The sequence below is a fragment of the Silurus aristotelis genome, assembly GCF_946808225.1.
Source record: "Silurus aristotelis genome assembly, chromosome: 16".
Taxonomy (NCBI): Eukaryota; Metazoa; Chordata; class Actinopteri; order Siluriformes; family Siluridae; genus Silurus; species Silurus aristotelis.
The window spans coordinates 13,745,698-13,767,943 of record NC_139589.1 but is presented as its reverse complement, the minus strand read 5'-3'; the positions used below and the strand labels follow the sequence as shown (position 1 = coordinate 13,767,943).

General features: G+C 37.5%; 1 protein-coding gene across 5 annotated transcripts; it reads left to right on the top strand.

The window, feature by feature from the left end:
• Positions 1-257: 257 nt before the first annotated feature.
• On the top strand, positions 258-21,938 carry crebrf (creb3 regulatory factor). 5 transcript variants are annotated; one of them, XR_014537114.1, is made up of 10 exons: positions 267-419; positions 6,729-6,913; positions 7,142-7,267; positions 7,357-8,557; positions 8,926-9,120; positions 10,511-10,700; positions 13,290-13,363; positions 13,582-13,704; positions 14,161-14,438; positions 20,056-21,938. XR_014537114.1 is itself a non-coding variant. In XM_083563608.1 (9 exons), the coding sequence occupies exons 2-9, from the start codon at positions 6,905-6,907 to the stop codon at positions 14,277-14,279; spliced, it is 2,037 nt and encodes a 678-aa protein (XP_083419734.1). In that variant the 5' UTR covers positions 258-419; positions 6,729-6,904; the 3' UTR covers positions 14,280-16,629. The 5 variants fall into 5 exon arrangements, 3 of the variants coding, with proteins under 3 accessions (XP_083419734.1, XP_083419733.1, XP_083419735.1); XR_014537115.1 differs by having other exon boundaries at positions 283-419; positions 7,103-7,267; XM_083563608.1 differs by lacking the exon at positions 20,056-21,938 and having other exon boundaries at positions 258-419; positions 14,161-16,629.
• The last annotated feature ends 308 nt before the right edge of the window (positions 21,939-22,246 follow it).

The following is a 22,246-nucleotide window of genomic DNA, read 5'->3' as shown; positions in this document are numbered from 1 at the left end:
TTTAAAATGTGCAATGATTTAGGTGACAATAATTGCAAGTCCTAATCCTCGCCAACTAAAAGTACAACACTGATAAGGATACACAACAGAAAGTATCACACTTTATGAATACAATAATTACATTTGATCATCATTATGTTCATTTGATGACAATGCTTTAAAAAGAGGTGTGTGTGGGGGGTGGTTAAATGGCTTTTGAATCAATTCCGAAGGCGCGCTCTGATTGGCTGCACGCGGTCACGTGGCGAGGGAGTCACGCGCTTTCCAGGAACCCGTCAGGAAGAAGATAAACAAAACAAACCCGAGAGGAAGAAGACAGCGTGGATTTGTGCGGAAATTTCATTGCAAGTTCTCGTCCAAGGCGACTGCAGGCGGAGCGCGACGCTTTTCTCTGGACAACGGGAAAAGCCTGCTCACGTGTGAGTAAACGTTTTGTGCACAGTGAAAGTCGCGGACGCCGTCGAAGGGATCGTTAAAATGAATACAAACACTGTCTCCTGCCTGTTAGCTCGGAGGCTAAGTGAGAGTGGGAGGGACGGAGGCCATAGTTGTCAAAGCAGCACAGCAAGTTTTAGTTCCGCACCAAACACTGCACTCCGCTCCACTGATCTTCTCACAGGACAGATTTCGTGGGTTTGATGTATCAGGATCCACTACTGTGCATTTTAATTCATATTGCACTCAACCCTGCTGAAAAACTCTAATGATGGCTGCTTTGCTCTCATTATCACGAGTGTCGCTGACTTGTTCTAGAAGGCTTGTGGTGTGTCTGTGGTTTTATTTTTTTCTGGCTGTGTTGTCAAGGTTAGTGCTGCTGAATGCTGGACAGCACGCTTTTGTGCATACTCATTTGCCACGTTTTAGCCTTAATACATTCAGAAAAAAGTTTCCACATGAGAAAAGAAGGAAGAAAATGTCTGTAGGTCAAACGTTTAAAATTTGATCTAAAATGCCAAGCAACCTGGCAGTGTGTAAGAGTTGATGAAATCAGCTGAATAAATGACAATTACTCTCATGAGCATGTATCCTCCTGGGTTGTAAGTTTGATTTACTTGTAGTAGATTGATGCTATCTCTGGATAAGAGGAACAAAGCCCTGATATGATGAGGATGAGTAGTGTATTGCAGACTAGGGTACACGCCCCCCTACAAGCACAACACCAAGTGACAGATGCTCTGTAAAGTTGTGAATCTGTGTGTCTTTGTCACGATATAATTCAACTTTTTAGTAAAAAAAAAAAAAAAACATTTCCCCATGATGGGGAATTAATTGCATTGCTAATCATTTTTTATTTTGTTTTTGGCGATCCAGCTGCAGGATTATTCCTTCTGTATTAGCGAAAAAAAATGTTTATTAACCATCAGAATGGTACTACTAGAGAGTGGTGTGTTCAGACTAAAATATGAGATAATAAGATAAATAATCTCTATGTCTAATTCACTTATTTACGTAACGCGGGGAAGGCCTTGAGTGTTGTTTGTTGCTCCGCGTTCTCAACCACACTTCATAGGTGAAGGATATTTACGGTGTTCAATGATTGACGTTCAGTCGGACCTCTTAGATATGCTCAGGGGGCGGGCGGAAGCCGCCCTCGTGTCCAATGAGGGCCCTGGAAAGCGTGGGCGTTGGCGCAGTGCGCTGGATGTTTGGTTGACGTTTGTTTTCGATTAGGGACCCGTGTTGAGTTCAGCGTTGTGGAGTAGGTCAGAGTCAGACGCGAATCTTCGACTGGATTTAAAGGAACAGGCGCTCTGTTTCCTGTAGCGTAGCACTTGTAAGCACTTTCACTTAGAAAGAGGTTTTTTTTTATTTTTAGAAAGAGTTTTTTGTAGATCAACGCTTCCTCTTGTAAACATTGCGTGGGTGACATCATGCTGTAAGAGGAATAGCAGCGAGCAAGCCACGCCGGGTTTCAAACGAGTTATTTGCTTATGAAATGTGACTAAAAAATAAATTTGACAAAGTTCAGAGTTCACAAGCAGAACAGGCAGAGTTTTCGGACATGAGCAGTCAAAAGCTCCAGGTTGCATTAAAAGAGATGTACCTGGATTACCTTGATTTACCCCTTGTTGTTTACAGGCCACTCCTCTTCTCCTGAAGTTTATTTATTAGTACTAATACCAGGACATCCAGGGCTTTCTGTAGTTCATTTCAGGCCAGTTTAGGAAGTTCTGAAGAGACATAAACTAGACATCAATTCTGGTGGACAGAAGGACACATTGGAATATAAGATATAAAGATGAAACATACCTGTTGTAGTGAATATCTTTTTTCTTACTTTTTTTTTTTACTTACCTTTTTTTTTTATTTTATTTTTTTTTTATACCGACAGCATTAATCATGGCAAGTATGTAAGTTCACATCAAATCTTATCACAACATCCCCATTCTTAAGATTCTTCAGTTCCTGCATTTGAGTCCTTGCTGCTCAGACATGCCAGAGAGAGAGAGAGAGAGAGAGAGAGAGAGAGAGAGAGAGAGAGAGAGAGATAAGGTTGTCTGCCTAATAATGTAAATGTTCATGTTAAATGCTTCGAAAGAACAATATTTTATAAACTTTTGCACAAACCAGAAGATTTCAAACACTATTCCCTGGATTTAATCCCATGATTGTTTATGTATTGCATATGTGTTTCTTTTACAATGCAACAGAACAACATATAAGACTCTAGGAATCAAAGCATCTTCATATCAAGCAATGTTTTTAATAGTCTTAATATGTAGGCTGTTTGGGTATAAGGTATAATAGGCAATCGATTATTATATTATTAGCTCAGAAACACAACAGCAATAGCTTGGGACATAGCAAGCAGAAAGCGAAATAGTCTTCCTTATCTTTACACCTTAGGTCTGGTGTGCTTAGGCTTCCTTGTAATTTACAATGCTGACAGCCAGTCAGCTCTTTCTGCAGAAAGCTCCCTGCCACTGAGAGCACAACAAAGTAACAGCAGAAATAGAAAAGCTGCTGGCTTTAGACATGGCACACAGACCACACTATTCAAAACATAGCGCAGTTTCGAATATTTCCCTTTAAAGCACAGCTTTTGTTTTGTTATAATCAAAGACGCTTTAAAAGGAACACTGGTACAGCTGCTCATTCATGCAGTTATCCAATCAGCCAATCATGTAGAAGCGACAAAATGCATAAAATCATGCAGATACAGGACATCAACTTCACATTAGTGACGTTATTGTTTGTGCCAGATGGGCTGGTTTGATTATTTCAGAACATGCAGATCACCTGGGAATTTCCATACACAACACAGGGGAAAAAATATTTATTGAGCATCAGATCTGGGACAGAAGTGCCCTGGTGAGAGAAGAGGCCGAATTGCTTCTAGCCGACAGATTATGGTTGTGCGAATAGCCATTTTTTACAACTATGCTGGGCAGCAAAGCATCTCCAAAAGCACAGCACATGTTAAGGCAGATGGGCTGCAACAGCAAAAAAATAAAAATAGCACATAAAACACATCGGCTTGTTCTCCTTTCAACCAATAACAGGAATCTGCGCATACAGTGGGCACAGATAATTTGAAGCAGGGCAGTTAACGATTGTAAGAGAAAAAAGTGCTGATTTTTCAGCCTTCAGCTGTCCTTTTCTCACCGTAGACTCAGATTACTGTTGTGGTTCGACAGGAAAGGAATCTGATGTGGTCCTCTGCTGTTGTAGTTCATCTGTCTGTAGTTCATTGTCTGTTCTGCTTTTCCACTCATTATGGCTATAAACAGTGGCTATTTGAATGATCATTTCAGCTTGACTTCTCAACAACCACATATTCAGGCAACTTCTTTGATGTATTGAAACGCCACCATTCTCTCAAATTTGAGTCTGATTCCAAATTTGAGTGGGGAAAAAAGTTTTTTATCCCCGGTATGTATACAGCATTGTGTTGCCCAAGATTCACCATGGCTTTAGGGGATAATCTCACTTGATCACTCCAGACCGCTGTTTTGCTTCTCTAATCATAAAAACTGTCTTATGCTAAACATATTCTAAACATGCTTTACTTAAACATAATGCATTACTTTCCCAATCATCTTTTCAGAATCACTTTCCCTTTCAATTTGGTGCCTGCCAAAACCTTAGGTCACCTCAGGGAGTTTCTCTTTGACGATGTGACCTCTGGCCTTGATTATTTGCGATCTCACTCAAACTTAAGCTACAGATGGATTTCTTGCTTTGTGAGCATGTTTATTCATTAAAAATAAAAAAAACGTACAAAAGGTTGTTCTGAAAACACTAATACTGTGTCAAACAAATATGATGTTATTATGTAGGCCACTTTGCACAGTGCAAATTCATGTCTTAATTGCATTGCAAATTCATGGCTTTGTTGCGACTTGTGCGTTTTTCTTTTCCCCCCATTTGCAGTTTTCTGTTTAGCAAATCTTCATAAATCATGAAATCATCCAGAAACAGTTGCCTATACAAAATGTTATAATCACTTTTTATAAAGAGCTATCATTATTAATAAAGTCGCACTGTATCACGTAATAATCTGACACTTCTTTTATACGTTCAGGTCAAACTCTTTATTTTATGAATTCATCTTTTATTTTCGACTGAAAAATCTAAAGCCATTTTCTTTTTTACTACTTTCACCTTTTTTTCATTAAACCTACTGCTCTGAAATAAGCAATGTATTATGATAGATTTTGTTTTATATTATTGAACTCCAAACATTCTCTATTTTCCCTGAAGAGAGAGCTCCTGTGTAGGACCACCTGAAAGCAGACAGGATTTGTCAGGAAAGGGGGTGTGGCTTCCAGACATTTTTTATTAATATTGTTATATTAATATTAATAATAGTTCAGGACACCTCCAATCCAAGTGTTGATTGGCTCATGTTATTAAAGAGAAAACATTTTGTACATAATATGCCAAAACATTTGATCACTAGCAGTGTACACAAATTGAGTTCCTACACAAAATGTTTACATTTAGGCAGGTCTGGTCATGGGGTATATCAGTAAAAGAATGCTGAGGGGGGAGCCACCATAAAGGAGGAAAAGAGGAAGACCATGTTTATGGATGTGGTGAGGGAAGACAAGCAGGTAGTTGGTGTGAAAGAGGCAGATGTAGAGGACAGGGGGGAATCGAGACGGATGATCCGCTGTGGCGACCCCTAATGGTAGAAGCAGAAAGAAGAAGAACACAGATTAACCGAATGATCTGCACAGTGAAAGGCACAGTGTGGTTACAAAAAATATAGACATTCCTGGAACTTCTAGTCCAGTGAAATTGATAGACCAGAATTAAATGTTGTATTAAATGTGGTCATATAGCACAAGCCTTGTTTACTTCATTGTTACTGCCAAGACTGTACTTGTACTGTACCATTAACCATCTAGCTTTACAAAAAAGCAATGCACATTATTGTCCTGTTTTTTCCCAGTATGGATTTAAGTAACTAACAAGAGACCTTCTCGAAGGTGTACAAGTTCTTTCTTTCTGTTTGTTCAGCATTTCTGTTTACAGCCTGTGCATTCTTTGCAACACAATCATTTCAAAAGCTGGTATCACCTTCCCTGTGATCTGTGAACTTTCGCTCCAGGAAAAATTGAGGCATGATAATTCTAATCGAAGTTCTAGTGTAGAATTCACCGAAACCCGTTATTAGCTCATTTTATTGAGCAAATGTCATGTATTTTTCTGTCTTTGTCACTGTATGCTTTATTATCTTTTGGGCTTAACCTTCTAAAGCTGATCATTCAAATCACAGCAAACTAACACTTTTTTGAACAGTTGAATGAATGAATTGCAAAGGAAAATGCTGTCTCTTCTCTGTTACAGTGACTTTTGAAGGTTCTCCCAGGCAGCACAGAAAGTCAGGATTGTGAGAACAGTGTAATGATGTATTGGAACTCTGCAACCATTGTGTTCTGGAAAGTTTTGTATGCAAATATTCCTGTTCGGCTGTTAAGAGAGAATAAGAATGCAGTCAGGCACTAACGGGAAAATACACTTTGTTGTTTTTTTCCTCTCCGTCTTCTTCAATGGTTCGTGTACAAGCGACTGCTGTTTGTGAGAACTGAAGGGTGATAAGACACTCATTTGACTTGTTCGCTACACTCGGAGGAAATGATGTCATCTTGCACACGAAGAAGACTGTTTTGCTCTATCTCGCAGCTGGCCGGTACATCCCTGGCGCTCTCACGCATATTTCACTTGATTTGTTATGCAAAGGGCATTAGGCTGTTCGGGTTCCTCTGTCTATGACGATCTGTAGGCAGTGGTGAAATGGTGCTGCAGAGGTTGTTTATAAATATCCCCAGCGCTCAACGCTCTTGCTCTCTCACTTTCTTCCGAACTGGCTTTGGGGCTGCTATCGTTTCTTCCATGGAGCTGCATTGCCTTTTTTCAAAGGGCCTCTGTAACTTTTTCAGACTATGGCAAGAAACGCTATGTCGTCTTGTCCTTTGTTGCTGTTTAGGTCATCCTACACAGAGGAACTCAGGTCTTTTAACTGATGCTACTAGTGCTTGTTTTAATTTCAGCAAACAGTCGTTTGTTACAGCTGCTTGTAGCTACTGTTTGTGCACTGAATTGCAGTTTGTAAGTGACATTTTATCTATAGACAACTCCACACAGGCTGAGTTACTGTCATAAAGAAAAAGTGTATCACGCACGCAGATAATGTGTCTCATTGTGATAATTCAACCAAATACCAGTTTTCATTTGTTAACATGTTTTGTTGTTTTTGTTTGCATTTTCCTTCTCTGCAGAGAACAGAGGAGAAACACACAGCCATACCCACATGTGTGGCTGAGGCATTGTTATTACAGAAAGACTTGCTGGTCACATCAATTTTCTCCAACAGACTGATATAAGAACAAGGGAATTGTTGGAAAAAAGGTGGCAAAAAGGTTTCCGCCAAGGAACCAGTGACCTGTTCTTGGCAATGCCTCAGGTAAAGCGTATTATTTAATGTGTCAGCTGTATTCTCAAAAGATATTGATTAAATATGCATTTGTTTTATGTTAATTAAAATAATTGATCTTATTTGACCTTTGTTTAAATGCTTTATCATAAACTAACGTCCACCTTAACTAGAATACTTACAATATTTGTATTAACGACCAGTATTCTTACTTTCCAGCTGATAATTCAGCAGTATCTTTTTTCATCTGTCCTGCAGCCTAGTGTCAGTGGAATGGATCCTCCCTTTGCGGATGCCTTTCAAAATTACACTTTCGCTGACCAGGCACTGACTAGCACAGACCTGTTAGCCAACAACTCTGACCCAGACTTCATTTATGAACTGGTGAGATTATTCATTGGCTTTGAATAACATTTGAGAACTTTGAGCATGTTGTTTAGTTATATCTTGTTGGCATTTCATTCCTCTTGCAGGACAGAGACATGACTTGTCGCCAGAGCCCTGGAAGTGAGGAGTTTGAAGTTGAGGACTGCAAAGAGTTTGACAGTATGGAAAATCCTCCAGAACTAATAGACAATGACTTGACTTACAGCTCCAACTTTGAACAGTGGGACACGTATTGGGAAGACTTGACCAAGTACACTCGCCTCACCAGCTGTGACATCTGGGGCACAAAGGAAGTGGATTTCTTGGGCTTGGATGATTTCTCCAGTCCTTACCAAGATGAGGAAGTCATAGGCCGTACACCCACCTTGGCCCAGCTCAACAGTGAGGACTCTCAGCCGGTGTGTGACAATTTATACCTTCCAGATTCATTGTCAGGCCAAAAGCAGACTGTTTTTCCTCCACCAGCGGTAGGCAAGAAGATAAGCAGAACCACCACTTCTGTCACGTCCTCCAACCACAGTACACTGCCGGATTATGCCGAAGGTTCACAAAAAGCCACGTGGCCAGTGCCCTCAAGCACTGAGACTATGGCAAAGGCCCAGATGCAAGGGCCTAGTAGGATTTCATCTCCACAACCAGAGAACACAGATTATGTTCGCAAGGCAAAGGTTCGCATTAGCGTACCACGTAAGCCCTTCCCAGATAGTTGTGCTCAGCAAATCACCGTGTCTACCAGCTCTCCTCTTACTAAAGAGCATGAGTCAAGTTCTTCTTTGATCGGCAATGCCCAAGCAGCCACTACTGACACTCCATCTTCTCTGATTCCCCTGGTTTGTGAGAAAAGTGTTGAAGTCTGTAAACAAGAAGCTCCATGTGGCTCTACTCCAGAGGTGGGGTTGTCAAGAGGAAAGCCACAGAAGCTTAACTTCCCTGTGGCCGGCATCAGTGAAACGTTACTCACTGTGAGTGCCCTCGGGGCCGACGCTGCCGCTGAGAAGAAGAAAGAGGAGGAGCACAACTACTCGCTGTTCTTGACCAGGGCCAGGCTTGCAGGCAAAGCGTCCACTGATATGGAGGAAGATGAAGACGAGGAAGAAGAGGAGGTCGAGGAGGAAGAGGAAGAGGAAGAGGAGGAGGCTGAGGGGGTGGATTTGGATGACGAAGACCACGATGAAGGATTTGGCAGCGAGCATGAGCTTTCAGAAAACGAAGAGGAAGAGGAGGAAGAAGACGACGACTATGAGGGAGACAAAGACGATGACATCAGCGATGCATTCTCAGAGCCAGGTACATACCAGCATATTAAAGAACTTATTCCAGTGTCCTGAAATACATTTATAGTGCGTTTTTATTATAGGTCTCACTGTCCATTACTTGCAAATGTTTTCATAGTGTACTTGTTCATTCAGCACGCTGTGTGTAAGCACTGTTCTAGCAGGTTTAGAATTGGGTCATGTTTTTCCTGTTTGAGAAGCTCCAGTTAGACATAATGTAAACTCTTACTGATGAGACATTATGATTAGCATGCCTAGGGATTATAAAGGCAAGCTGCAGCTGAAATTATATATATTTTTTCCCACTCTGTATTCTCAAAGAACACTTTTTCTTAATTTTGGCTTTTTGTTGATCTGAATTTTCTCCTCTGTTTCGAGCAGGTTGTGACACAGACATGGTAGAGGACGTCAAAGGTTTGACACCTGGAATTTCCAGGAAGAGGGGCAAGCGTCGATACTTCTGGGAATACAGCGAGCAGCTCACCCCATCTAAACAAGAACGTATGCTAAAACCTTCCGAGTGGGACAGAGACACCCTTCCCAGCAACATGTATCAAAAGAACGGCCTGCATCATGGTGAGATGATAAGATAATTATTGCACATTGCAGCATGTATTTTAACAATGGAACATTAAAATGTGATAAGAACCCACTGAAATGTGTTCTTATCATTTAACAACATGGTCTGGAGTAAGTTGTTCCACTTATATAATAGCAATTTACTCCCGATTGTTGTGGAACATCTGAGAGACAAGTTGGTTCTTATACTCAGCTGTGTTAGAACACTAATAAACATTCATTTCTTTGTCTCCATCACTCTCACTCTCTCTCAAAAATCAGCAGAAAGTATAAAATTTGAAAATCTGCTCGATTTGGTACCTGCTGGACTGTAGGATTGTATTCGTTAAATAAATGTCTTCTAACAAAATGCATTATTACAGCAACAATTTTATAATGTCTGTTTATTATACGCCTTTGATTATGAGGAGGTCAGCTGTGTCCCTGCGTTTGAGCTGTTACTATAGAAACACTAACGTATCGGAACTGCTGCATTCATATTAACCTGCCAAAACTCAAAACTGTGACTCGACCGAAAATAATACAGGATTTTTATGCACCGACCAATTCAGAGTATATAAACGATTTCAAAACAATTAATTGTGGTATAAAACGAAATGCCACACTTGTAAGACTGAATGCTAGCAATTCATCATATATTCTGTAGAGCAAACATATTCTTTCTAAGACATAACAAGCTTATTAGGAAGCTGCTATTACTAAAAAAAAGAAATTTTGTTTAGAATTATTTATAGCGCTTTTAACAATGGGCATTGTCCCAATGCAGCTTAAAGAGATGGAGGTTATTCAGTTTTAGTTTAGTGCCTATAAGCTTATCCCTAATAGGAAAGCCAGGCAGCAGGGAAAAACTCCCTAAGATGGCATGAAGAAGAAACCTTAAGAGAAAACAGACTCAAAAAAGAATCCATAAGCATCTTGCCATCCACCCGGGTGTTACAGTTCCATTATTGTTGAGGTGTGCTGTTTAGTGATGGGTACTGAAATGGAGAATTGTTCCTGCAAAATGCATCCTAATCCATTACAGTATTGTTTATATTAATTTATGATTCATCCCTATAGTTCGCAAGGCCAGTATCAGTATCTTTAGACTGTTCATGTGGAACCATTCTTAGCTGCACAGAGTGGAGAGTAGTCTCCAACTGAGAAGATCTTCATCCAGAGGTAGGGTGTCAGGATAAATCAGGCAAATCCAAAAAGAAGAAAGGGACAGGATCTCTGGTCATTTTAAGAATCAATAGTAACATAATTTAACATACCGGTTTAGGACACACCCACTTCTGGTTGAAATCCAAATAATGATGCAGGTACTTGCAGCACGAAATTGATAAAGACACTAACAGTGTTATTACATTACACTTTACACTTACCTTCTGTTTTTCTATCTCAGGAAAATACACACTAAAGAAGTCTCGACGGACAGACGTAGAGGATCTCACCCCCAACCCACGGAAGCTGCTTCAGATTGGGAATGAATTGCACAAACTTAACAAGGTGATTAGTGACCTGACCCCTGTTAGTGAGCTCCCCTTGACTGCGCGGCCTCGATCACGAAAGGAGAAAAACAAGCTTGCATCCAGGTAAGCTTTTCTACAGCTGCTTTCGTTCAACTCCATTTATTCTCTCATCTCTTGCAAAATTGTACTTCAAACAAACCTCACCGGGAAAAAGGTATGTTTGCACAAAATGTTCTTAATTATGTGAGTATAAGCAATTAAAACTTTGACCAAGGCAGAATATAGTTTCATGGATTTCAATTGGTGATTAAAGGTTTTTTTTCTCTCTTCATACGCTAAAAAAATCAGTGTTTAACCTTCAGCTAGACCTGACAAGATATAAAAAAAAAAAATTCATTTGCTTGGAGTTTGTGCCTCATCCACCCTGGAGTAAGACAGACATGAATATAGGTCATTGCTACTGGAAAACAGTATGTGCCACATTAGCCGCGGTTGCTAGCAACTGTGATGGGTCAAGTGCCTAAGAAAAAATCTACTCAGATCCAAATTATCTGCAGTTTTTCTAACTGATTTTTATTGAGCGGTTGTAAGTTTCTTTATTCTAAATGCACACAAACTTAAAGAATACTCAAAAATATGCTAAACCTTCCAAACCTTAAATGCAGAATCAAATGTAAAGGACCTTATTACAATTTTGGCCACAGTATTTTATTCTGTAAGACAATCTAACCAGTGCCTTAGAAAACAAGCTTGAAGTTCCTTATGAAATAGGTCCTTTAACCAATTTAACCAGTTATAACAAGTTCTATTTATCGTCCAAGTATTGCTGTGTCAGCATATATTTTGGGGGAGAAAAACATGCTTTGAAATTAGATGCTTTATCAATTGAACTTAACTTAAGTTGCCTCCTCCAAAATGGTAATGCTCTCTGACCTGTTGATTATACGTCTACTTTTATGTGCATTCACCCATGAGCTTGTGTAAACCTCTTTTTTTTTTTCCACTGTTAATGTGTAACCCTACTTTGACAGTGAAATTACACTTCCTATTTAGCATATTTTTTTGGCAGTAAGATAGAAGAAAGCATTAAACACATGACAGTAATCATAACTTTCTTCTAGCTACCATTACCTACAATCCAGTAAGCCTCTAATGAGAGATCTAGAGGTCAGTGCTTATAACTACAGAAAATAGTAAATGAGTTATAGTATTGTGGCATTAGTTTTAATTGGTAATAATATACATGCCCTTCCAATAATAATAATAATACAGTAATAAAGTAAACTTAATAATTCAGTCTGTTCTACATGCCACATCTATAGTATTGGTCCAACAACCAAATGCAGGTACCAACCAATCTAAAACTGGTGTTTGCATCTGTAGTACTATTTTCTCACAACAGCATTTTTTAACGGATTTTAAAAGCACATTCTATAAACAGTGAGATTTTTGTCAAAATAAAGAATTATTGAGTCAATAGAGGAACAAATTCTACCTCAGTCGTTCTAATAATCCTGAAATAGTAATTGAAAATATTAAACGGCGGTCAGACTTTAGGTTAAAACCAGTGTGCATTGGGAAAACATCACTGATACCATGACACTTTGACATAAACCTAGCCAAGGACATCATTCCCATTAAACTTTATAATAATGAGCAAAAACATTTTTCAGTTTTAATAAAAAATTCAGCATAAAATCTATACATTTATATACTCCTACACATTAAATACATATTTAAAAACTTGCCTGTTAAACTTCTTCCCATTTATTGCACTTTTAAATATTAAAGAAATAAGTACAGGTGATGCGATGTTAAGATTTAACTTTTAAAATTTTTTAATTTTTTTATATATATATATATATATATATATATATATATATATATATATATATATATATATATATATATTATATATATATATAAATATATATATATATATATATTCTTTTTAGATTAATTGTTTTCATGTTGTTAAGAATTGCACATGGAAATTTAGGCTAGGAATATGAATTATTAATATCAAATTATAACCTTGGTCCTAAAAGTTAAATCACTGTTATTCATAAGTGATGGATGCAACACAAGTAATATGCTTTAGGATCAACCATAAATCAACATCAATCAACAAAAATAACAAGGCAAGAGGTAGTGTGACCATTAGCGACACAAACATGGCCAGGAAGCAATGCAAAAGGTCTAACGTTCTGTAAAAGAGAAGTATAATAATGTTGTGACTACCTACAGTAAGTGAGAGACTTTTTTTTTCTCCTCACTGTGAAACAATATCCGTTTATTGTTCTTCAAAGAAAAGCGTTGGTCTTTAATTTAGCAAAACAGAATGGTGAAATCAGATCATATATGCATTTTCCATCAGAATATTTATTTTTAGTGAATAGATGTAATGTTTTTTTTGGTAAAAATTGGCCAATTATCTCTTTTTTTTTTTTTTTTTTTTGTGTGTGTTCAGTGGTGGTTTTGAATATATTCTATAGTTAGATATGCATATTGTGTAGCAGCTATCGATCTAAAAACAGAAATAGCAACTAATGACCATCAGTTCTCAACAATTTGAGAAACACAAGTGAACTTTGCATTACAGCATTTTCGCATAATTGTATTGTGCAAAACTGTTACTGTAAAATCATTGATCATGTTCAGAATGGCTCAAAACATTTCTCAAATACAACTGTGCATTGTTCTGTTCCTCAGGGCCTGCAGACTGAAAAAGAAAGCTCAATATGAAGCAAACAAAGTCAAGCTATGGGGCCTGGGCACTGAATATGGTACGTCAGTTTTAAAGTTAAACTAGAAAGAGGAAAATCAATGCTTACGGCAGTTGACGTCCGTAGTGGAATCTGATTCAATCCTTTAGCCAAAAGCTTTCATTGTGCCTTTGTTCTTGTTGTATGTCTCGAATGTGATGTGTCTTTGCCTACCTGGAACCACGCCACCACTGTTATATGTTGAATTTATTGGTTTATGTATGCTTTTTTATCTGTAGATCGATTGCTGTTTGTGATTAATACAATCAAAGAGGAGATTGTGAACAGAGTTCAAGATAACTCGAATAACAACGGGACAAGTATGGCAGAAAAGCTTGACAAGCTCATAGAGGAGACACTAGGTATGACACTGACTTTAAATCATTTTTATTTAGTTTTAATGGTAAGCAAAGCCTCCGCACACCACACAAGGATGTGCATGTTTATTCTGCATATTTTTTTAGTACTGACTCTAGACTATTTAAGGTCTGCTTTTTTTCCAGCATAAAAAAAAAAGCTTTTGCATGGTGCATGTATATTTTAAATGTCTAATAAATTGATATTGATTCATTCAGCAGATGCTTTTATTATGAGCAAGTGACTAATGAAGCCTAATACAATCCCACCACATAGCTGAATATTTGAGAGACATATTCTTTGCTCAAAGATCCAGCAGTGGCTTTCTGGTAGTCCTTTGTGCAGTTTTTTGACCTGTATTGCTTATAGTGTTATGATAAATAACGAGCCATATGCTTTTTCACATTGGAGATCTAAACGTGGAGAATGAATAATTCTCATTTTTCTTTCTCTTTGTGCAGTGCAGTCACCAGTAGCTGGCCAGACTTCAGACTTTGTGAACCAGATCCTTGAGAATACAGGCAAAGGTGATCCCACTGGAGGTCTAGTGGGACTGCGTGTGCCCACGCTGAAAGTGTAGAGGCATACAGATAGTATTTGGAAGCACACTCGAAGCCATCCGCGCCATTCCTGTCTCACACTGTAACGGCCCAACACTCTGCATGCCCATGTCAACAGGAGATGCTCAAAATGCTTAATGTGGATATATGCATACGAACACCTGTCCGTCTGTGCAGACGTATGTATATATTCGCCTTCCACGCACCTACAGAATTCTCTGCACTCAGTAGTCTTTTTCCTTACAATGTGTGCATGTGGCTGGTTGAAAAAAAAAAACCTCCATCTGTAAGCCACCATTTTGCAAAATTCAAAAGCCAATTGACGAGATACCTCCCGGAATGAATCATCCTTTTACAGAAGAAGACGCAACTAGTTCCTGTTGTAGCCATTTTTCCTTATGTCCAGCAAATGCCCCTTTACTGGATACAGGAAGCAGAGGTGTTTTCTTTAGGGAATATTGCATTATTATTAACATTAATTTAGACTCATGGATAGAAAAAGTCATTCTACAACTTAATACACACATTTTTACCTGGTTATTTAAAATGTTCAAAATTAACTAAACCTCTGCTTTCCTACTCTAGTGTCCTGGTTTTTGCAGGATTAAACAAGTTAAAACTTTATATGCCAACTCTGACAAAGCCAACACAAACATATTAATCATCTAACTGTATTGGAAAGCAATTAAAAGATTGACGTTACGCGTGTGAATTTAGAAAAGGGACACAGCACGACAATTAGAATTGGGCTTGAATGTTCTGTTCCTTTTGTCTTGGTGGTCTCAGGCCGAAAAAAAAAGAGATTATAGACTGACTGGAGCAGATGGTCCATTTAAATCTCCTTGCTTAGCTGGGAAGACATAATATTTTGTAGTGGTAACTCCACTCCACTTTGATCAAAGTGCCCTCACATCAAATGATCATGGACGTTTTCCGAAGTCGCATTGAAGGGGCTCAAATGTTTCCCTGACTCGGGTTTTGTTCATATTTGTACTTATTAAAAGTAAGATTCATTGTGCCTTGTAGATATGGAGGGGATTTCACTTGAAAGCAAATAGACCATGTTTCAAGGAGAAAAAGAGCAGTGAGGCAAGTCAGACCTGCAAGTTTGCTGTGTATTTCAGCTTGATAAAGATACTATGAATGGACTTAGGAACATGAAAAAATATTGATTTATGCCACAGAGTCTGTGCTAGGTAAAATAAGATGGCTCTGACAAATATTTCTTTCCTCTCTCTATTTTGGTACTTCATTTAAGTGGAGAATGGATGTGTGTGTGCTCGTGTGTGTGTGTGTGTGTGTGTGTGTGTGTGTGTGTGTGTGTGTGTGTGTGTGTGTGTGTGTGTGTGCTTGGGAGGGAGAGTGGTTATTTTAAGTACTATTCATATATTAAATACGAAAAGAAAAAAAAGAACGAGAGATTTGCACACTATATTCTGATTGTTTTGTTTTTGTACCAAAGACACGTGCAAAGTAAATTGGCATCTAGCCAGTTTAAGTAAGGTTTTGCACAGCTATCCTGACACCGTATTGAATGTAAGTTAAAAAAAAAAGTTGTAGGGTCAGGGATTTTCAATGAACTGTGAAGTTTGCTTGGGTCCAATTATCTACAGAAAGAAGCATTCACTCGTATCCTCCTAGCGCTCTTGTGCTGTTCTTTAGCTCTCAAGTTGAAGTGTTGCTTTGGAAACCTTTGTACTTAGATCAAGCAGTTCAGTTTCCCACCATGCAATTTTTTCCATTAATGCTTTTTAAACGGTAGAGCTGAAGATGCTTTTGTAAATGCATATGTATGACATTAACGGAGAACCAAAATGTTAGTTTATTAATATTCTTTAGTTTTATGGAGAATAAGCATACAGCAAAAACTTTATCTTGAGTTTGTCATGTGTATATTCCGTAATTGATACATACACACTCTTGTATATGTATTGATATAATGGTACCTTTGTAACGGATTATGTTCATAAGCGTGACTCATTTTTATAGCTTTATATTCACTGAGCAGCTTGGAAATAAGAAAGAAAGACTTATTCTCTGTCATTTTTGCAATGGTTACCTTGATGTTTTCTGTTTTTAATGTTCTATGAACATATCTCTAAACCCTTTTTTGAGAAAGGCTTTGATAAATTTATCATCAGGACCTCATGCTCAAAAATTTTTTAAACCTAGACCCAGTCATAGGCTCTTCCTTGTCCATAACTAAGAGTGCTAATTCTTTGAGGCAGGAAAAGATTATGAGAGAGAGCTTTAAAGTTGCACAAATGATTGCTAGCTGCTGCACCTTCATATTTGTCCAGTGTGAAAAGCTACTGCACTTCCCAATGCAGAACTGCATGTTATATGGAAAGAAAAAAAAAAAAAGAGAGAGAGAGAAGAAAAAAAAGCGTGATTGATAGTCATGGCTTATCTTCGGGTGTTTGTGGAGTTATTTTTGATTGAATGAAAGAAGGGAGAATATTTTCCTCTACAGCCTCCAAAATAGCTTTGTGAAAAAAATAAAATAAAATCTAAAGACGTTTGTACACCATAGTAGCTCATTGATGTTCTCTTTTAAATTTTTTTATTATTATTATTTCGTTTGGCAGCATAGTAATTTTGTATATACCATTCATGTTAGAGGCTAATGTAATTTGCAGTGTTCTCTTTATACATAGAAATTAGATATATCTTCTATATTTATCTTGTGTGTATATACAAACATATATATTATATGTAAGATAACTAAAGCACTTTGTCTAGACAAAAGAAAGAAAAAAAGGAAAAAAAAAGCATTCTTTTCCTTCCATCTGCTGCTAAACAGGCCTTGTTTGAATGCTGCAGTGAGTACTTGACTTTTACCATCTTAACCAGGACAGGTTGACAGTGAAGTCACGAAAGGACAGGCCCCTGTGTGACGACAAGTCAAGCGTCACAAACTCCATTTGCCTTTAGTAGACATTTCCTATGGAAAAGTGCAAATTCTGCTTTGTGTTCTTCTTCAGGTTGATGTACAGTATTGACATGTTCTCTTTGGACATTGCCAGAGGTGAATATTGTTATCAATAATTTTTTTTTAAGTAATTTGTACTTAAAGGTGGAAATCGGAGGTGACTGAGGAAGCGTAAGCTCCTTATTAGTGGTTCAAAGAAAAAAAAAAAAAAAAAAACTATATCGCTGTACTGTAAGGCAAATCTTGTTTGCCATAGGGAATTAATCAGACTACATCGATTTTGCCTTTCCAAACACCCATCCATTCTTGATAAAGGGCAAGGCTTGAAAAGCTTTGCTGCTATGAAAACTTATCCTGGCCTTCGCCTTGCCATCTTGAATTAAAACCTCTGGCATTGGCTCTCAGTAGTTATGACCAATTTGTAATTAAAAACAAAAAAAACAAAAAACAAAAAAAAACATTTGGCAAGTGACAATGAGCATGGAGAATTAAGGTGGAGGTGCATGTTTATAAGTCAGTGGCCTGCTGTAGTGGGAAAATATGTGTTTGTCTTAGGTTTTTTTTATTTTTTATTAATTTAGTTTCTTGCATTTGATGTGACATTGTGAGTTTAAGTGTTTAACTCGAGAGACTCTGTGGCATTCGGTTAAGGATATGGTTGTTATTCAAAGCCAGTAATTTTATTTTTTTTTCCTGTTGTTTGGTTTTTAAATTAAAGCATGAAAAAGCTATTGCATTATGTGAATTTTACATATAGCTTAAGTTAGAGTTAATAAAGGGGCCTCTGCTGCAAATCTATCCTAACACAAATCTGAAATATTTCTTTCAAAACTTGTACATTATAATATTATACACACTGCTCTTAAGCTGGAATATATTTAAAAATATCAATTGTTTAGTAGAGTACCTAACATTTATTTTGCATGTGTTCCTTTATTATATTTGCTTCATACAGCGAAAAACTGCTTTTTCCAATATAGAAATAATGATCCAACCAGCAGTTTGTTTGTTTATTCTATGTATTTTTTTTTGCATATTATCCTGAGTCTCAGTTAACATTTTTCCATTATTGTTGCCAGATTGCAATCCTAAAAACGAGTAAGCTATCTATTGAATCCAAATTGTGCTTCTATTTGTTGTCTGCACTATATACAAATTAAATGAATGTTTGGTTGAAGCTGCTTAACCATTTTTGTTATATTGTACAGAAAATCAGTAACCATTCCTTGTTCTGTTTGATTTATGTGTAAGCCCACTCCTAACTAAAAAATTATTTTTCTTGTTTGTTGAGTATTTGCCACTGTATCTGTACAAAGAAATGGCCAGTTGGATCCCAGTAAAAAAAAAAAGAAAAGAAAAAGTTACTGAAACATTTTTTGCATCATTTTCCAAAATGGCTACAGTAAGCATTTGAAAAGAGAGATGTTTGTGTTCATGTGTTTCCTTTTCATTTGTATAATTTTGGCATGCCTAGTTTTGTACATATGTGTCCTGAGCATGTGACAGACATAGCTCTAAGTGGTGCATTTTGTATGTCTTTGTAGTAAATTGGGATGCTCTCCCAGTAAAGAAATATTGGCTCTTTTTGTTTTTACTAAGAAATTGTATCTAATAATGTTCAGGTTAAGTCTAAACGTTGTACCTAATGGTGGCCATAACTTACTATTAAAGGATGATAAATGGTTTAGAGCATTTGCTAAACCTTTAAGGAGAGACAGTCTGTCTTATTGTTAATAAATAAACATGCCCATTCAAGTATATTTACCCTATTGGATGGTTGTCCGTTAAGTTGTTCTGTCTGATGGTTTGTCATCTTTTACCAAGCTTTTATTTTTCGTTTTTCATAGATTTTGTTACTAATTAAAAAACCTAAAAATTATTTCACAGAAGTAGATGTCTAAGAAGATTAGATAAGACTAATGCTAAAACACTGTCGCTTCAAGAGTGCTCTAGAATGGCATTCCTCAAGCTTACTATTGCTTAAAATTGTTATTTGTTTTAAAGTTTTTTTTTTTTTTTTTTGTATCGTATCACAAGTATCTAATTGTCATTTGAGTGTGAAGATGAAGTATGAACATTGTGCATGATGACTTAACTCACTTCATACAATACAGAGTAATTAACCATCCAGTGAGACCATGACAAGGACATTGAGTAGAGATTATACACACTGATCAAGTCACTGAACTTAAATGATGAGCACAAGGGGGTGGATTATAGATGCCACACAGACTCTGATGTAAACATAATGCAGTGGTGCTCCAGCCTTTTTTATGTGATTGCAGATTACTTCAAGCTGAAAACAACCCTCATTGCACTTGGTTTAACTACAAATTACAAATTGTTTTTTAAATGATGCCTGCAATATCAGGTGCCTTATTCAAACAAATGAAATATCCAAACTTGATTTAATGATGTTTTATAAGGAAACTTCAGCCCATTATGCCAAGAACTAAATCAAGAGTTTTGTTTTCTGTAGATTTGAGATGTCTGCAGAATGAGAGCTGTTGCTGCTTTGCCTCAGACAGTTTTCATGTTAAAATGAATGTAGTCTTCCTACAGTGAAGTCAATTCAATATGTTAAGCTTGTACATTTTAACTTGTGGAACATTCTGGTTAAGAGACTATCCAAAGAGTGCTGCAGTCACGATGTAGAGTTGTTTTTAAATGCTAATATTGTTTCTATTTACACCATGTTTTGTTTTGTTTATTTTTATTTGTTAGTTTGTACATTGGGTTTCAAATCAATTGGTGAATGCACAAGTCCAAACCTTTCCTTTTTCAATGACTTTGCTTTCCTTTTTTTTTTTCTGTTTGGTTAGAGTGAAATCTGCTTGAAAATATTTTTTTTTTCATAATTCCAGAATGATACACGAAAAGGTCTTGCTAAAATAAATTTAGCAGACCTGCAGTGGATTAAAGACTTCCTTAGGAGCCCTTGAAGGAGCAGGTAGATCAGCCTTGGAAAGACAACGTCAGACCTTGTAAGCATCGTGTTCCCTCACCAACATTCAAGATTTTTGTGCCTCTTAATTCTTCTGGTTCTACTGTTCCTCCGATTACCATGTGATTTTATCTGGAACAGTCTTATTCATTCACCAACAGAAATGGCCTTCACCACTTTACTCTCCAACGAACAGAAAACCTCCATTTTCCAAATACAGTTCCACGACACATGTAGACATAACGTTGTTTGACAGATCTGAGATCCTGTGTCACTGGATAAGAGGGCAGGAAGCAAAGGACTGTATTGTTTTTGTTAATATTTGTGAAGCTGTCCACGTGTGCGAGTTGCCGACAGCATGTTTTCCCTGTACCTGACCACATCCATAGAGAAGTCCAGAGTCTTCTCTCCATAGCTGCATGGCTTCCCTCGTTGCTTTTTGAAGGAAAGGAAGCTGTTTGTGCGAAACAAAACATGGACTTTGGGTAGGAGTGCCGTCTCGCCGCCCATTGGTGCTGAATTTTGAAAATACATACTTGAACACCCTCAGTGGCATGAGAGCTGTGATGTAGAATCTGTTGTCAGGCTCACAAACTTATTTCTTCCACTCCCTTGCAAGAAACAGTGCTGGACAGTGGTCAGTTTGACATCAGTTGGAGCCACTGTAAACACCTGTGCCAAGGCCTCGTCCTTATTATAGGATGACTGTAATGGCATGGACAGGACCTGCGGTCGGGTGGGAAAAAAGGGTGTGTAAATGTAGCGGTGGTAGCTCTTTTTGTTCACTTTTTTGTTTGTTTTAAGGAGGACATCAGAGTGCTAGTAGGGTCACCTGGACTGTTGGCCCCAGTTTTCTCGACTTCAGAAGACAACCACACAACCTGATAATAACAAACCCTTGTGTTCTGTTTATTTTGTTTCCTGAGCACCACACTCACACATCACACTGCAATGATTTACATCTTCTTCCAAACTTTGCCAAATTTATATTGCCCTTGCTAATTATTGACCTTCGGGATGGTTTCCAGAAAAGCAACAAAACCCCCCCAAAAAGTTTTTTAGCTTGTTTTGAAATCCATACAATGTTCAATTATCAATTGATGGAATTGTCACTCATTGGGAAAAAAAACCCACACACAATTCATGACCTTGATGTAATGCTTCTGATTGTTGATGCATTTTGTTGTATGGTATTCTCCTAGATAAATTAGCATGGGATCTTTAAGTAGCTCGTACTGTGTGTGTACTCCCCAAGTGTAAATTCTCTTTATTTTTTTTTGTCATAGTAGGAAGGCTGTATTTCATTGCTAAGTGCTCTAATTCTCTTGGTGATTCTAAAGCAGAATTCTGCAGTGTATCCTACTGAAACTAACAGTTACATGATCCTATTAGCAATGTCTATATTTGTAGTTCACATATATGCCTGTTCAAATACAATATCTTAACAGTTGTTCTATTTATGTTTCAGTGTTGTGCTGTTTTCTTTTCTCATGTTTTATTATTTTTTGTTATTCTTTTTTTTTCTTTTTCATTTATTTTTGGAGGCACAACTGGTTGGAAAACAACTTGGTTTCTTAAGCATTGTTAATGTACAGATATGAAGTAGGCTTAAAATCAGTTGTGACATTTTTTATGTGTCTACTTGTGCTATTGTGCCTCTTTGTTTCTTTCTTATTTTGTATTATCCTTAAATATGTCTCTGCATTGTATCAGCCCGGAGTTGGTACCACAACTTAGCTTGTAACCATTATAGTCTAATGCTATTATTGAGTTTAATATCACAAATAAACATTAGATACAGCAGTATTTGCTTGGTGTGGTTTTATACAAATAAATACAAAACTGTTATCCAAATAGTCCAGATAACCCTAAAACCCTCTAACTGAGTATTTCTTATACTGTAGCTTATATGCTCTGTCTCTCTTCTCATTTTTTTATTACTGGACATTCATTGGCCTCTTGATTGACAGTGTGACGTGGCAGTCTTTAAACTAAATCCTTCCCTGAACCAGTTATAAAATAAATACATAGTTATGAACTTGACTCACCTCTCCAGCACTGTCTCAAAGGGACTATCATGTTATCCCTGACTAACGGTTTCCCCAGATCCT

What these genes read in the sequence shown, in the direction of transcription:
- crebrf (XM_083563607.1), top strand. An exon ending in AAAAACAAGCTTGCATCCAG is followed by an intron (nt 10,701 to 13,289) that starts GTAAGCTTTTCT and finishes TCTGTTCCTCAG; the next exon opens with GGCCTGCAGACTGAAAAAGA. An exon ending in GCTCATAGAGGAGACACTAG is followed by an intron (nt 13,705 to 14,160) that starts GTATGACACTGA and finishes CTCTTTGTGCAG; the next exon opens with TGCAGTCACCAGTAGCTGGC.